Source organism: Anomaloglossus baeobatrachus, chromosome 5, assembly GCF_048569485.1.
Source record: "Anomaloglossus baeobatrachus isolate aAnoBae1 chromosome 5, aAnoBae1.hap1, whole genome shotgun sequence".
NCBI lineage: Eukaryota > Metazoa > Chordata > Amphibia > Anura > Aromobatidae > Anomaloglossus > Anomaloglossus baeobatrachus.
Window position 1 is genome coordinate 386057733 of NC_134357.1, and position 17971 is coordinate 386075703.

Genomic DNA, 17971 nt, shown 5'->3' on the forward strand with positions numbered 1-17971 from the left:
AGACTTACTGTCCCAAGGGCCGTTTTTCCATCGGAATTCTGCGGCCCTGAACCTGACTGTGTGGCTATTGAGTCCTGGATCCTAGCGTCTTCAGGATTATCCCAAGGGGTCGTTGCCACCATGAGACAGGCTAGGAAGTCCACTTCTGCTAAGATCTACCACAGAACGTGGAAGATTTTCTTATCCTGGTGCTCTGCACAAGGAGTATCTCCCTGGCCATTCGCGTTACCTGTCTTTCTTTCCTTCCTACAATCTGGGTTGGAAAAGGGCTTGTCGCTCGGCTCCCTTAAAGGGCAAGTCTCGGCACTATCCGTGTTTTTTCAGAAGCGTCTAGCACGACTTTCTCAGGTGCGCACGTTCCTGCAGGGGGTTTGTCATATCGTACCTCCGTACAGGCGGCCGTTAGATCCGTGGGATCTAAACAAGGTCCTTGTTACTCTCCAGAAGCCGCCCTTCGAGCCTCTGAGGGAGGTGTCACTTTCTCGACTCTCACAGAAAGTGGCCTTTCTGGTAGCGGTCACGTCTCTTCGGAGAGTGTCTGAACTAGCAGCGCTGTCATCCAAAGCTCCTTTCCTGGTGTTCCACCAGGACAAGGTAGTGCTGCGTCCCATTCAGGAGTTTCTCCCTAAGGTGGTATCCTCTTTTCATCTTAATCAGGATATCTCCTTGCCTGCCTTTTATCCGCATGCAGTTCATCGGTATGAAAAGGATTTACATTTGTTGGATCTGGTGAGAGCACTCAGAATCTACATTTCCCGCACGGCGCCCCTGCGCCGCTCGGATGCACTCTTTGTCCTTGTCGCTGGTAAGCGCAAAGGGTCGCAGGCTTCCAAAGCCACCCTGGCTCGATGGATCAAAGAACCAATTCTTGAAGCCTACCGTTCTGCTGGGCTTCCGGTTCCATCAGGGCTGAAGGCCCATTCTACCAGAGCCGTGGGTGCGTCCTGGGCATTACGACACCAGGCTACGGCTCAACAGGTGTGCCAGGCAGCTACCTGGTCGAGTCTGCACACTTTCACCAAACATTATCAGGTGCATACCTATGCTTCGGCGGACGCCAGCCTAGGTAGAAGAGTCCTGCAGGCGGCAGTTGCCTCCCCGTAGGGGAGGGCTGTCTTTGCAGCTCTAACATGAGGTATTTCTTTACCCACCCAGGGACAGCTTTTGGCGTCCCAATCGTCTGGGTCTCCCAATGGAGCGCCGAAGAAGAAGGGAATTTTGTTACTTACCGTAAATTCCTTTTCTTCTAGCTCCTATTGGGAGACCCAGCACCCGCCCTGTTGTCCTTCGGGATTTTTGGTTGTTTTTCGGGTACACATGTTGTTCATGTTGAATGGTTTTCAGTTCTCCGATGTTACTTCGGAGTGAATTTGTTTAAACCAGTTCTTGGCTTTCCTCCTTCTTGCTTTTGCACTAAAACTGGTGAGCCAGTGATCCCACTGGGGGTGTATAGCCAGAAGGGGAGGGGCCTTACACTTTTTAGTGTAATGCTTTGTGTGGCCTCCGGAGGCAGTGCTATACACCCAATCGTCTGGGTCTCCCAATAGGAGCTAGAAGAAAAGGAATTTACGGTAAGTAACCAAATTCCCATCTTTTCTGGTGCCCCCATTCCTCCACGGCTTTCCCTTTTGTATCCCTATTCGGGCATACAATTTAAATAGATAGTAAATGTAAGGTTACACCTCTTCCTCCTAAATTCTGGGTAGTGTCAACCCACTAACTACACATCTCAGGTTAGTACCCCAGAATGTTAAAGTCAAAAACAATTATTAAATTTAATTCCTAACTATCCCTCAATAGGCTGTACCCTTCCTGTCAATGGAGTACATTCTAATTTAAACAATGCCCCCATTCCGCGGCGGCTGCCCCTCAATAATTTGCTGCATCAAATAACAGTGCTACAATAACCAACAATGAGGGACAAATCAGATATATTCAAATGACTTATCTGCTGATTATTTGAGGTCCTAAGATGTCTCTTATATCCATCAATAATTGTGTTTGAAACTCGACGCGTTTCCCTCCATCTCCTTATTAAACGGAGTTCATCAGGAGATTCAAAGCATGGGTGTAATAGCCTCCTTCAATGATGTGCTCCCCATAGGTCAAAAAATGGTATGACTTTATCATCTAGTAGATAATTGTCAGATTGGTGTGCGTTTCATTGCTGAGACTCCACCGATCACCGCTGAGGGTTTTTCCTCCCTTGGTTCCTACTTGGCCACACGACCATGGCCAGGAGGCATTGAAGGCTGCGGCTACATTCACATGTCCAGTAATCCTCTGACAGATCAGATCCTTTAGCAATCTGTTGGCAAAAAAAAATGTGCAGAGATTACTTTTATGTCTGTTTTAAATAATTATCAGCTGGTTCAGGTTTTTTTTTTTTTTTTTTTTATGGATCCATTGTTTAACCATCTGTTTTCCTGGTTTTTTATTTTGTTTTGTTTTTTCTTACTGGATCAGTTTCAAATGGAACATAAATAATTCATTAACGGATCCGTTTTCCATAGGCTCCAATGTCTGATCCGGCAGACATCAGTTATTTTAAAAATGGCCAAAAAAGTTGTTTCAGAACTTTTTTTTTTGCCAGTGGCTCTCTGCAGGACTCATTCTAACAGATGATTACTGGAATGGGAACTTATCCTAAGCCAGATGTGTATACGCCCGGCCTCTGCATTCATTTTCCATGTACCACGGAGCAGATAATGGCCAAGTGCCGATCCTCGTTGGCTTCATCAGTACCATAGATCATGCTAGAACGGCGGGGCACATGAATGTATGCCTGCTATACTCAACCCTTCTGGGCCATGGTCTTGCTGCCTGTGAAAAAGGAGGGCAGACCTGCCTTGTTTTTGGTGAATGGTTGAGCACTAGCACGGACCTATACCGGTCTAACAGTTTTTTCCTTTTGCAGTTGTTAAGGTTTTGGAGACTGGAACACCCATATTATTTGTCTATTCTTTATTGGTGTACACTTGTACTGGAAATGGTCCATTATTATCACCTTCCTTAATAATAAAGTACAAACAACCTTGATTACTACCCTGAAGAATATTTACTCATTGTGTTTACTAACTGCCTCTTTAAGACTGCATTATTTGTTCTGGGATTCCATCTACAACAATATGGAATAGTTTACATGCGCATTTGTGCTTTTGATGTGTTTTTATTAATAAAGTCATAAAGGGCCTTTTAAAAATCATTAAAGCATCTCCACCCTAGTTAATTAGCAATGTAGTGTATTATGGAAACATGATCCTGCAAGCTCAGTCTTCACATTTCTTCTTCAGGCCTCTCATCTCATACCTGCGCAAGTTCTACTACTATGACCCACAAGAGGAAATATACCTGTGTCTAAAGGAATCCCGTCATGTTCCCAAAATGGAGTCCGGGACAGAGAGCTCCACGTAGCAAGGCTTCTACTTGTAACTTATTGTGTTGGACCAGGTAATTAAGAAGAAAATTCTCATTGTAGCTTAAAGTGTAACATTTCTTTTACTTTTGGGGTAGTATTTCTGTACATGGCTCTAATTCCCTCTCATCCATACACATATTTTTTCCTAGAGAAGCCCACTGTGTTCTTGTAAAACGTATAAGTCATTATAGAGTAGCTCGAGGATGCTGAGGATGCACACTTCGGGTGGGCTCGTTAATTCGAAAAGTCACTATAAAATCCTAATTGGCCTGATGAGGCTTCTGATCATCAAAGCTGGATCCACGCTGATGGGTTTTATTACTCTGATTTGCATGTAACCCTTTCCCAACATTTGTTATGACGGCGGTCAAATGTAGATGTATAGAGCAGACTCAGGACCTAAACCAGCTCCATAATAATTGGCAGGTGCCATACAGCCAGGCATCTGCCTCGAACAGCAGTGATTGGAGATGCACAGAAGTAATCAGAGCTAATTGCTTCAATGCCACTGTTAATTACCGACAGCAGCATTTAAAGGGGTGTTCCCATCTCCAAGATTCTGTCGCAATATATAGTAGGCATAAAAATACTAGAAAATACCTCCAATTAGAAATGTAGTATACTTCTCCTTACATAGCTATGTGTCTCACCTCATGTGAAAGGCAGCTTGGGTATACATGGTTACGACCACGAGCCACTAACTTTCTTGAGTGGACGAAATCATGGCTACCTTAGCTGCAATGCCTCGCACCTGAGGTAAGAGACATGACTATATCCGGAGAAACTATACTACATTTCTAATTAAAGTCATTTACTAATAATAAGCTTACTGCATCTTGGGATAGGATTATGGAGAAGAGAACCTGTCACCAGACTTGTCCCGTATAAGCTACGGCCACCACCAGTAAGCTCTTATATACAGTATTCTGGAATGCTATATATGAGCCCAAGCTGCTAGTATAACAGCTTGTATTATACGCTCCTGCTGAGTTGTCGGGTTTGATGGGCATCACAGGTCTCAGTCCGGCGCCTCCTCTCCTTGCAATCACCGTCCTCTTCCCTGCTCTGTGTGGATGACGTGTCATACGTCATTCACACAGAGGCCACCATTGCGCTCCTGCGCATGCTTAATTTTCTCTGCCCTACTGTGGGCACAGCAAAGTACTGTAATGCGCAGGCACGGAAAAAGGTCAAAGAACACCTGCGCATGTGCACTACAATACCCTCAGCAGGGCAGAAAGAAGTGCGCTTGCACAGGAGCATAATGGAGGCCTCTGTATGGATGACTTGGGACGTGTCATCCACACAAAGCAGGGAAGCAGGATGGCAATTGCAAGAAGATAGGAGGCGCTGGACCGAGAGTAGTGACTCCCATTGGACTGGACCGCCCCGCATTTGACTTGTATATAAAAAAAAAACAACTTTTCTTTGTCGCTCCTAATTGGGAGACCCAGACAATTGGGTGTATAGCTACTGCCTCCGGAGGCCACACAAAGTATTACACTAAAAAGTGTAAGGCCCCTCCCCTTCTGGCTATACACCCCCCCCGTGGGATCACGGGCTCCTCAGTTTTATGCTTTGTGCGAAGGAGGTCAGACATGCACGCATAGCTCCACTGTTTAGTCAGCAGCAGCTGCTGACTATGTCGGATGGAAGAAAAGAGGGCCCATACGGGGGCCCCCAGCATGCTCCCTTCTCACCCCACTTGCGGTCGGCGGTGTTTGTTAAGGTTGAGGTACCCATTGCGGGTACGGAGGCTGGAGCCCGCATGCTGATTCCTTCCCCATCCCCATTAGGGCTCTGGGTGAAGTGGGACTTGACCGGTCTCCGGGCACTGAGACCGTGCTCCATCCACAGCCCCTGGAGGATCTGCTGGATACGGAGCGGAGTTTCCTCAGGGACAGGACCCTGCTTCATTAAGGTACTCCGTGTCCCCGTGCTTACCGCACGCACACTGCAGCATTGCTGGGTGTGTTAGTGCGCCGGGGTAAACAGCGCTGCTGCGCTTGTGCCGTTACTCACTACAGCTCTGCTGAGTGAGGAGACTTAGTACGATCGGCCGATCCGGCCGCTGGGGTCAGTGTTTACTGCGTCGCGGCTGGGATTTGTGGTGCGCCGGGGACTTCCGCGCTGGCCGTGCATATATGACGGCCGCGCTAGATTACTACAGTCCCCGGCTTTTGCGGCCTAGTTCGTATCGTTCCCGCCCCCAGACCTGCCAGTCAGGAGGAGGGCGGGACGCTGTACATACCAGCAGCGCTAAGAGCTGGAGTCTGTTTTACATACTCCAGCCCTTACACTAGGCACAGTGGGACGCAGTTTCCCGCACTTTTGTTTGTGGCACGCCCACGGTCCGCCCCTCTTCACAGGACGCCGGCAGCCATTCCTGCCTGCACGCTGAGCTGCAGAGGGGAGGCTGGGAGACCCAGACAAGGGATTCTACGACCTCACACCCGCTTTTCAGCGGGCGGTAAGCAGCCCTCAAGGGCTCTCCCCCACTTGTGCCATAGTGTACTTTGTATTTTGTGCTGGCAATACTTTACACTGTACGGTCGCTGGTGATTTTCTGCTATATACCCTCCTTAGATTTCTCAAGGAGACAACAGCATGTCGTCCGCAAAAAGCAAAAGTGCCAAGGCACGGACTTTATATGCTGCCTGTACCGCATGTGGGGCTGCTCTACCGGCAGGTTCCACTGACCCCCATTGTGTGCAGTGCTCGGCCCCTGTGGCAATTGCTCAGCCGGGGCCTCTGCTAGAGGTGACCCAGGGAGAACCACCTGTGAATGCTGTCCAGGTGACAGGGACGGAGTTTGCAGCTTTTGCTGACAGATTGTCTATGACTATGTCTAAAATTCTTGAAACATTGCAGTCTAGACCAGTAACTCAGACCATGGGCACTGTTGGTTCATTGCCCCCTGGTCCCCCTCAGCTGGAACACTTCCTAGCTCCGGGGGTGTCACATGCCCCCCAGGGTGACGGCTCTGACTCGGACGACAGTCCCAGACAACCTAAGCGGGCTCGCTATGAGCGACCCTCAACTTCATCACACTGGTCAGGGTCCCAGCGGGACGACTCTCTGTGTGATGAGGCGGATGTAACTGATCAGGATTCTGATACTGGGGCCGCTCTCAATCTAGATACCCCGGATGGTGACGCCATAGTGAATGATCTTATAGCGTCCATCAATAAGATGTTAGATATTTCTCCACAAGCTCCTCCTGCGGAGGAGGCAGCTTCACAGCAGGAGAAATTCCATTTCAGGTATCCCAAGCGTAAATTAAGCACTTTTCTGGACCACTCTGACTTTAGAGACGCAATCCAGAAACACCACGCTTATCCAGATAAGCGTTTCTCCAAACGGCTTAAAGATACGCGCTATCCTTTTCCCCCTGACGTGGTCAAGGGCTGGACACAGTGTCCCAAGGTGGACCCTCCAATCTCCAGGCTTGCAGCCAGATCTCTAGTTGCAGTGGAAGATGGGGCGGCACTTAAAGATGCCACTGACAGACAGATGGAGCTCTGGTTAAAATCCATCTATGAAGCTATTGGAGCGTCGTTGGCGCCAGCATTCGCAGCCGTATGGGCACTCCGAGCTATTTCAGCTGGCCTTACACAGGTCGACACGGTCACACGTACATCTGCTCCGCAGGTGGCACCATTGACCTCTCAAATGTCTGCATTCGCGTCTTACGCGATTAATGCTGTCCTAGACTCTACGAGCCGTACGGCGGTGGCGTCAGCCAACTCCGTGGTTTTACGCAGAGCCCTGTGGTTGAGAGAATGGAAGGCAGATTCTTCTTCCAAGAAGTGCTTAACCAGTTTGCCTTTTTCTCGTGACCGATTGTTTGGTGAGCGTTTGGATGAAATCATTAAACACTCCAAGGGTAAGGATTCAGCCTTACCGCAACCCAGACAAAACAAACCCCAACAGAGGAGGGGACAGTCTGGTTTTCGGTCCTTTCGAGGCTCAGGCAGGTCCCAATTCTACTCGTCCAAAAGGACTCAAAAGGATCAGAGGAGCTCAGATTCTTGGCGGACTCAATCACGCCCAAAAAAGCCAGCCGGAAGAACCGTTACCAAGACGGCTTCCTCATGACTTTCAGTCTCCTCTCTCCGCATCCTCGGTCGGTGGCAGGCTCTCCCGCTTTGGCGACATTTGGCTGTCACAGGTCAAAGACCGTTGGGTGAGAGACATTCTGTCTCACGGGTACAGGATAGAGTTCAGCTCTCGTCCTCCAACTCGTTTCTTCAGAACTTCTCCACCGCCCGACCGAGCCGATGCTCTGCTGCAAGCGGTGTCCGCTCTAAAGGCGGAAGGAGTGGTGACTTCCGTTCCTCTTCAGGAACAAGGCCACGGTTTTTACTCCAATTTGTTTGTGGTGCCAAAGAAAGACGGGTCGTTCCGTCCCGTCCTGGATCTAAAGCTGCTCAACAAACACGTAAAAACCAGGAGGTTCCGGATGGAATCTCTCCGCTCCGTTATCGCCTCAATGTCTCAAGGAGATTTCCTAGCATCAATAGACATCAAGGATGCTTATCTCCACGTGCCGATTGCACCAGAGCATCAGCGTTTTCTACGCTTCGTTATAGGAAGCGAACACCTGCAGTTCGTAGCTCTACCTTTCGGGCTGGCGACAGCCCCTCGGGTCTTCACCAAGGTCATGGCAGCAGTAGTAGCAGTCCTGCACTCGCAAGGTCACTCTGTGATCCCGTATTTAGACGATCTACTTATCAAGGCACCCTCTCAAGAGGCATGCCAACACAGCCTGAACGTGGCACTGAAGACTCTCCAGAGTTTCGGGTGGATCATCAACTTTTCAAAGTCAAATCTAACCCCGACCCAATCACTAATATATCTTGGCATGGAGTTTCATACTCTCTCAGCGATAGTGAAACTTCCACTGGACAAACAGTGCTCGCTACAGACAGGGGTGCAATCTCTCCTGCAGGGCCAGTCGCACCCCTTGAGGCGCCTCATGCACTTCCTAGGGAAGATGGTAGCAGCAATGGAAGCAGTTCCTTTTGCGCAGTTTCATCTGCGTCCATTACAATGGGACATTCTCCGCCAATGGGACGGGAAGTCGACGTCCCTCGACAGGGAGGTCTCCCTCTCTCAGGCAGCCAAGGAATCTCTCCGGTGGTGGCTTCTTCCCACCTCATTGTCAAAAGGAAAGTCGTTCCTACCCCCATCCTGGGCGGTGGTCACGACAGATGCGAGTCTATCAGGGTGGGGAGCAGTGTTTCTCCACCACAGGGCTCAAGGTACGTGGACTCGGAAAGAGTCCACCCTTCAGATCAATGTTCTGGAAATCAGAGCAGTCTATCTTGCCCTACAAGCCTTCCAACAGTGGCTGGAAGGCAAGCAGATCCGAATTCAGTCGGACAACTCCACAGCGGTGGCATACATCAACCACCAAGGGGGAACACGCAGTCGGCAAGCCTTCCAGGAAGTCCGGCGGATTCTGACGTGGGTGGAAGACACGGCATCCACCATATCCGCAGTCCACATCCCAGGCGTAGAAAACTGGGAAGCAGACTTTCTCAGTCGCCAGGGCATGGACGCAGGGGAATGGTCCCTTCACCCGGACGTGTTTCAGGAGATCTGTCGCCGCTGGGGGATGCCGGACGTCGACCTGATGGCGTCACGGCACAACAACAAAGTCCCGGTTTTCATGGCACGGTCTCACGATCACCGAGCTCTGGCGGCAGACGCCTTAGTTCAAGATTGGTCGCAGTTCCGGCTACCGTATGTGTTCCCACCTCTGGCATTGTTGCCCAGAGTGCTCCGCAAAATCAGGTCCGACTGCCGCCGCGCCATTCTCGTCGCTCCAGACTGGCCAAGGAGGTCGTGGTACCCGGATCTGTGGCACCTCACGGTAGGCCATCCGTGGGCACTACCAGACCGTCCAGACTTGCTGTCTCAAGGGCCGTTTTTCCATCTGAATTCTGCGGCCCTGAACCTGACTGTGTGGCCATTGAGTCCTGGATCCTAGCGGCCTCAGGTTTATCTCATGAAGTGGTTGCCACCATGAGACAGGCTAGGAAGCCATCCTCCGCCAAGATCTACCACAGGACGTGGAGGATATTCCTATCTTGGTGCTCTGCTCAGGGAGTTTCTCCCTGGCCTTTTGCATTGCCTACTTTTCTTTCCTTCCTGCAGTCTGGGTTGGAAAAAGGTTTGTCGCTTGGCTCCCTTAAAGGTCAAGTCTCCGCGCTATCCGTATTTTTTCAGAAACGCCTGGCGCGACTTCCTCAGGTACGCACGTTCCTGCAAGGGGTTTGTCATATCGTCCCCCCCTTACAAGCGGCCGTTGGAGCCCTGGGACCTGAACAAGGTTCTAATTGCTCTCCAGAAGCCGCCTTTCGAGCATATGAAGGAGGTTTCCCTTTCTCGTCTTTCACAGAAAGTGGCCTTTCTAGTGGCGGTCACGTCTCTTCGGAGAGTGTCCGAGCTGGCGGCGTTATCATGCAGATCTCCATTCCTGGTGTTTCACCAGGACAAGGTAGTTCTGCGTCCAATTCCAGAATTTCTTCCCAAGGTGGTATCTTCCTTTCATCTCAATCAAGATATCACTTTACCGTCTTTGTGTCCGCATCCAGTTCACCAATTTGAAAAGGGTTTGCATTTATTGGATCTGGTGAGAGCACTCAGGATCTACATTTCCCGCACGGCGTCTCTGCGCCGCTCGGATGCACTCTTTGTCCTTGTCGCTGGTCAGCGTAAAGGGTCGCAAGCTTCCAAATCCACCCTTGCGCGGTGGATCAAGGAACCAATTCTTCACACCTACCGTTCGGCTGGGCTTCCGATTCCATCAGGGCTGAAGGCCCATTCTACCAGAGCCGTGGGTGCGTCCTGGGCATTACGGCACCAGGCTATGGCTCAGCAGGTGTGCCAGGCGGCTACCTGGTCGAGTCTGCACACTTTTACCAAGCATTATCAGGTGCATACCTACGCTTCGGCGGATGCCGGCCTAGGTAGACAAGTCCTTCAGGCGGCGGTGGCTCACCTGTAGGAAAGGGCTGTTTGACGGCCCTATCACGAGGTATTCTTTCTTCAGCGCTCTATTGGGAGACCCAGACGATTGGGGTATAGCTACTGCCTCCGGAGGCCACACAAAGCACTACACTAAAAAGTGCAAGGCCCCTCCCCTTCTGGCTATACCCCCCCGTGGTATCACGGGTTCTCCAGTTTTCAAGCTTTGTGCGAAGGAGGTCAGACATCCATGCATAGCTCCACAGATTTTAGTCAGCAGTAGCTGCTGACTATTTCGGATGGAAGAAAAGAGGGCCCATATAGGGCCCCCAGCATGCTCCCTTCTCTCCCGTTGATGGTGTTGTAAGGTTGAGGTACCTATTGCTGGTACGGAGGCTGGAGCCCACATGCTGCTTTCCTTCCACATCCCCCTGAGGGGCTCTGAGGAAGTGGGATCCTGCCGGCCTCAAAGCTCTGACGCCGGGCTCCATCCACAGACCCATTTGAACCTGCTGGATACGGAGCTGGAGTACCGTTCAGGGACATGGCCCTGCACCATTACAGGTACTCTGTGTCCCCGTACACACAGGCACAGCACACTCCAGACTTGCTGGGTGTGCTAGTGCGCCGGGGACAGTAAAGGGTTACACTCACTGCAGCTTTGCTGAGTGACTTTGTGTATTGGGAACTACCGCGCCGGACGCTCCGGGAGCGGCGGCGCGGCTGGGACTTGTAGTTCGCCGGGGACTGGGCGCCGACCGCGCTTTTACGGCGGCGGCGCTTATAAATCCAGTCCCCGGCTTCTGCGGCCTAGTGCCGCTTCGTTCCCGCCCCCTCCCTGTCACTCAGGGAAGGGGACAGACGCTGAGCAATCAGCAGCGCCGAGGGCTGGAGCCTTATTTACATGCTCCAGCCCTCTCACTGCACACTGTCGGACGCCGGATTCCCGCTCTGACTTGGGGCACGCCCACGGCCCGCCCCTCCTCACACGAGCTGGGGAAGACGCCGGCAGCCATTACTGCAGTCCGAGCTCGGACTTTCGGCAACCAGGCAGGACGGTGGCGACCATACACCCGCTTATAGGCGGGCGGTAAGCGGCACACATAGTGCTGACCCCAATATATACTGCAGTGTGTACATGTGTATTTTAACTGCATAGGTCGCTATATGCCCGCTTGGAGAGCGACACATCAGCAGCAGGAAAGCAGGTGTGCTAAGGCACAGGCTTTCTAGGCTGCTTGTATTGCACGTACTGAAGTGTTCATTTGTGTTTATGCTTGTATGCTATACACTGCACTGTACAGTCGCTAGTCTTAGCTATATTCTCCTGGAATGGCTAGACTACAGCAGCAGAAAACCAAGGGTGCTGGGGCACAGGTTTTTTTCTATGCTGCTTGTATTGCATGGGCTGCAGTGTGCATTTGTACTTGTGCTTGTATGCTATACATTGCACTGTATGGTCACTCTTCTGGGCTATATTCCCCTAGATGACTAGTCTACAGCAGCAGAAGAGCAGAGGTGCCAGGGCACAGGCTTCTATGCTGCTTGTATTGCTTGTGCTGCAGTGTTCATTTGTACTTTATGCTTGTATGCTATACATTGCACTGTACGGTCACCAATCTTGGCTATATACTTCTAGATGGCTAGTCGGCAGCGGCAAAAAAGCAACACAGATTTTCAGTGCTGTTTTTACTACATGGGATGCTGTTCATGACACCGTCCCATTGTGTGCATGCTCCCCTGTAGCACTTCGTCTGCCGGGGTCTCTAGCACTTCGTCTGCCGGGGTCTCTACTAGTCGTGGCCAAAGAAACCACCTGTCATCCCTGTCCAAGGACAGGGACGGAGTTGCAGTTTCGACAGATATATTGTCATAAGATAGAGACTTGCAGTCCAGACAGGCCATGGGCAATCTTCCTGACCAACCTCATTTGGAACGGGGGGTCCCAGGAGGACTCTCTGTATGATAAGGCAGCTCTCCAGGACTTTGATCCTGACATCGCTATCAATCCGGATACACCGGATGGTAACGCCATACGGAATGATCCTATAGCGTCCATCAATGGAAGGTTGGATCTTTCTCCCTCAGCTCCCCCCAGTGGAGGAGTCAGCTTCACAGCAGGAGAAGTCCCTTTTCAGTATCTCAAACGGATATTGAGTATTTTTCTGGCCACGCTGACTTCAGAGAAGCAGTCCAGAAACACCACGCTTACCAGATAAGCGTCTTCTCCAAACGTTTTTAAGATACACGTTATCCCTTTTCCCCTGACGTGGTCAAGCGCTGGACCCAGGGTCCAAGGGGGATTCTCCAATCTCCAGGCTTGCGTCTAGAGCCATAGTTGCACTGGAGATGGGGCTTCACTTAAAGATGCCATTCACAGACAGATGGACTCTGGTTGAAATCTGTCTAGGAGGCTATCGGCGTGTCGGTTGCTCCGGCATTCACAGCCGTATAGGCAACCTAACCTTTTCAGCTGTTCTTGCGCAGCTGGCCTTGAGCACATGTACATCTGTACCGCAGAGGCGTCCGTAACTCCGCAATGTCTGCACTGCGACTTACCCTATTAATGCTGTCCTAAAAGTACAGTCGAGGTTTCGGTCCTTCCCAAGCTCGGGCAGGTCCCAATTGTCCTCGTGCAAAGGGGCTACAAAACCTCAGACGGGCTCAGATTCCGGCCGGGCTCAATCACGCCCAAGGAAGGCAGCCGGAGGAACCGCTACCAAGGCGGTCTCCTCATGACTCTCAGCTCTCTCTCTCTCTCCGCATCCGCGGTTGATGGCAGACTCCCCCGCCTTTGGCGACATTTAGCTGCCACAGGTCACAGACCGGTGGGTGACGGACATTGTGCTCACGTGCACAGGACAGTGTTCTGTTCTCGTCCTCCGACTCCATTCTTCAGAACGGCCCCACCTCCCCACCGAGCAGATGCCCTGCTGCAGGCGGTGGACGCTCTAAGAGCAGAAGGAGTGGTGATCCCTGTCCCTCCTCAGGAACGAGGGCGAGGGTTTGTACTCCAATCTCTTTGTGGCTCCAAAAAAGGACGGCTCCTTCCGTCCTGTTCTGGACCTAGAACTGCGCAATAAGCATGCGAACGCCAGGCGGTTCCGGATGGAATCCCTCCGATCCGTCATTACCTCAATGTCTCGAGGAGACTTCCTTGCCTCAACAGACATCAAAGATGCCTATCTCCACGTGCCAATTGCTACGGAGCACCAACGTTTTCTACGTTTTGTGATAGGAGACGACCATCTTCAGTTCGTAGCTCTGCCATTCGGTCTGGCGACAGCCCCACGGGTGTTCACCAAGGTCATGGCAGCAGTGGTAGCAGTCTTGCACTCTCAGGGACACCCGGTGATCCCTTACTTGGACGATCTACTCGTCAAAGCACCCTCCCTCGAGGCATGACAACGCAGCCTGAATGTTACGCTGGAGACTCTCCAGACTTTCGGGTGGATCATCAATTTGGCAAGGTCAAATCGGTCACCGACTCAATCACTAACGTATCTCGGCATGGAGTTCACACTCTATCAGCGATAGTGAAGCTTCCGCTGAACAAGCAGCGTTCACTGCAAACAGAGGTGCAGTCTCTCCTTCAAGGCCAGTCGCACCCCTTAAGGCGCCTCAGGCACTTCCTAGGGAAGATGGTGGCAGCCATGGAGGCAGTTCCCTTTGCGCAGTTTCATCTGCGCCAACTGCAAGGGGACATTCTCCGCCAATGGGACGGGCAGTCAACCTCCCTGGACAGGAAAGTCTCCCTTTCCCAGACGGCCAAGGACTCTCTGCAATGGTGGCTTATTCCCACCTCATTGTCACAGTGAAGATCCTTCCTACTCCCATCCTGGGCAGTGGTCACGACAGATACGAGTCTGTCAGGGTGGGGAGCAGTTTTGTCTCCGCCACAGGGCTCAGGGGACGTGGACTCAGCAGGAGTCCACCCTTCAGATCAATGTTCTGGAAATCGGGGCAGGGTATCTTACCCTACTAGCTTTCCAGCAGTGGCTAGAAAGAGAGCAGATCCGAATCCAGTCGGACAACTCCACAGCGGTGGCATACATCAACCACCAAGGAGGGACGCGCAGTCGGCAAGCCTTCCAGGAAGTCCGGCGAATCCTCATGTGGGTGGAGGACACAGCATCCACCATATCCGCAGTTCACATCCCGGGCGTAGAAAACTGGGAAGCAGACTTCCTCAGTCGCCAGGGTATGGACGCAGGGGAATGGTCCCTTCACCCGGACGTGTTTCAGGAAATCTGTCGCCGCTGGGGGGTGCCGGACGTCGACCTAATGGCGTCTCGGCACAACAACAAGGTCCCGGCATTTATGGCACGATCGCGCGATCACAGAGCTCTGGCGGCAGACGCCTTAGTGCAAGATTGGTCGCAGTTCCGGCTCACATATGTGTTTCCACCTCTGGCACTCTTGCCCAGAGTACTGCGCAAAAAATCAGATCCGATTGCAGCCGCGTCATACTCGTCGCCCCAGACTGGCCGAGGAGATCGTGGTACCCGGATCTGTGGCATCTCACGGTCGGCCGACCGTGGTCACTACCAGGCTGGCCAGACTTACTGTCCCAAGGGCCGTTTTTTCCATCGGAATTCTGCGGCCCTGAACCTGACTGTGTGGCCATTGAGTCCTGGATCCTAGCGTCTTCAGGATTATCCCAAGGGGTCGTTGCCACCATGAAACAGGCTAGGAAGTCCACCTCTGCTAAGATCTACCACAGAACGTGGAAGATTTTCTTAACCTGGTGCTCGGCTCAGGGAGTGTCTCCCTGGCCATTTGCATTGCCTACTTTTCTTTCCTTCCTGCAATCGGGGTTAGAAAAGGGCTTGTCGCTCGGCTTCCTTGAGGGGGAAGTCTCGGCGCTATCCGTGTTTTTTCAGAAGCGTCTAGCACGTCTTTCTAAGGTGCGCACGTTCCTACAGGGGGTCTGTCATATCGTACCCCCGTACAAGCGGCCGTTAGATCCATGGGATCTCAACAGGGTATTAGTTGCTCTCCAGAAGCCGCCTTTCGAGCCTCTGAAGGAAGTTTCCTTTCTCGCCTGTCACAGAAGGTGGCGTTTCTCGTTGCGATCACATCGCTTCGGCGAGTATCTGAGCTGGCAGCTCTGTCATCCAAGGCTCCCTTCCTGGTGTTCCACCAGGACAAGGTAGTGCTGCGCCCCATTCCGGAGTTTCTCCCTAAGGTCGTATCCTCATTTCATCTTAATCAGGATATATCCTTGCCTTCCTTTTGTCCTCATCCGGTTCACCGGTATGAAAAGGACTTACGTTTGTTAGATCTGGTGAGAGCACTCAGACTATACATTTCCCGCACGGCGCCCATGCGCCGTTCCGATGCACTTTTTGTCCTTGTCGCTGGTCCGCGCAAGGGGTTGCAGGCTTCTAAAGCCACCCTGGCTCGGTGGATCAAAGAACCAATTCTAGAGGCCTACCGTTCTGCGGGGCTTCCGGTTCCTTCAGGGCTAAAAGCCCACTCAACCAGAGCCGTGGGTGCGTCCTGGGCATTACGACACCAGGCTTCGGCTCAACAAGTGTACCAGGCAGCTACCTGGTCCAGTCTGCACACTTTCACCAAGCATTATCAGGTGCATACCTATGCTTCGGCGGATGCCAGCTTAGGTAGAAGAGTCCTGCAGGCGGCAGTGACACCCCCGTAGGGGAGGGCTGTTTTGCAGCCCTAACATGAGGTATTTCTTTACCCACCCAGGGACAGCTTTTGGACGTCCCAATCGTCTGGGTCTCCCAATAGAGCGCTGAAGAAGAAGGGAATTTTGTTACTTACCGTAAATTCCTTTTCTTCTAGCTCTTATTGGGAGACCCAGCACCCGCCCTGTTGTCCTTCGGGATGTTTTTGTTGTTTGCGGGTACACATGTTGTTCATGTTGAACGGTTTTTCAGTTAATTTGTTTAAACCAGTTTATTGGCTTTCCTCCTTCTTGCTTTGGCACTAAAACTGGAGAACCCGTGATACCACGGGGGGGTATAGCCAGAAGGGGAGGGGCCTTGCACTTTTTAGTGTAGTGCTTTGTGTGGCCTCCGGAGGCAGTAGCTATACCCCAATCGTCTGGGTCTCCCAATAAGAGCTAGAAGAAAAGGAATTTACGGTAAGTAACAAAATTCCCTTCTTTACCCACCCAGGGACTGCTTTTGGACGTCCCAATTGTCTGGGTCTCCCAATTAGGAGCGACAAAGAAGAAGGGAATTTTGTTTACTTACCGTAAATTCCTTTTCTTCTAGCTCCAATTGGGAGACCCAGCACCCGCCCTGTTTTCTTAGGAAGTTTGTTTTTTTCGGGTGCACATGTTGTTCATGTTGAACAGTTCAGTTCTCCGAGGCTGTTTCTCGGGTTGAATTTGTATTTAAAACAGTTATTGGCTTTCCTCCTTCTTGCTTTTGCACTAAAACTGAGGAGCCCGTGATCCCACGGGGGGGTGTATAGCCAGAAGGGGAGGGGCCTTACACTTTTTAGTGTAATACTTTGTGTGGCCTCCGGAGGCAGTAGCTATACACCCAATTGTCTGGGTCTCCCAATTGGAGCTAGAAGAAAAGGAATTTACGGTAAGTAAACAAAATTCCCTTCTTTTTTTTTTTTTACGTTCTACAATGTGGCCAGGGTACTTTTATATACAGCATTCTAGAATGCCATATATAAGAGCTTACTGGTGGTGGCTTTTGTTTATAGGGGACAAAGCTGGTGACATGTTCCCTTTTGAAGCTTTGCAATTTAGGACAGGTGGGTCCCGTTCCAGTTTCATAGATTTTCAGTATATACCATATTTTTCGGATTATAAGATGTACTTTTCCTCCCAAAAATTTGGGAGGAAAAGGAGGGGTGCATTTTATAATCCTAATGTAGCTTACCAGGGAGGTGGAGTGGGGTCACAGGAGATACTGTGAGGCAGAGGCCGCCATTCTGAAAATGTCGGCAGTGCGGGCTTTAAATACTTGCGCCCGGAGTCATTGCGTGCACAGTTGGAACTCTCAGCTCAAGATCTCTTTTGTGCACGCGCTGCCTCCGGCCCATTGATCTCTCTGCAGTGTTCTTATGGAAGATTGCGCCCGGAGGTTGCGCATGTGCAGATGAGATCTCGAATTGTCATTGAGCCGAGAGCGCCATCCGCACACGCGCCAACTCCGGGCGCCATTTCTTTGGAGCCCGCGTTGCTAACAGTTTCTGGATGCTCCTCCTGCCTCACAGTGACCGCAGCCAGCATCTGGGACACCCACTGCACCGCCCTCAGTATCGCTGTACTCTGGCACTGCCCCTGCCTCCTGTGACCCTGCTCCACCACCACTGCCGCTGTCTCTCCTGTTAAGACACCACCGGATTATAACACGACCCCATAATGCCCCCCCTCACCCTTTTTTATTTTTTTTTTCTCTAAATTTGGAGTGTGAAAAGTACGGTATTGCATTCCCTAACTATTGTGGTGAGAACCATAAAACAATTGCAGATTAAAATCCCTAAGAGGACTAAAATGTATAGATAAAAATAAGAAAGTTAAAATCGCACCTTTTCTTGAAAGCGAAAATAAAGAAACAATAAAAGTTTATTTTATTTTTATCTCTACAT

General features: G+C 51.2%; 1 protein-coding gene across 3 annotated transcripts in view; it reads left to right on the plus strand.

Annotated features, from left to right (window-relative positions):
* SOCS7 (suppressor of cytokine signaling 7) overlaps window positions 1-17971 on the plus strand; it is a 104821-nt gene that overhangs the window by 83871 nt on the left and 2979 nt on the right. For all 3 annotated transcript variants that reach the window (XM_075350079.1, XM_075350080.1, XM_075350081.1), the window contains one exon: window positions 3294-3450. In XM_075350079.1, the coding sequence (XP_075206194.1) occupies window positions 3294-3414 (121 nt within the window). In that variant the 3' untranslated portion in view covers window positions 3415-3450. The remainder of the gene's footprint in view (window positions 1-3293; window positions 3451-17971) is intronic.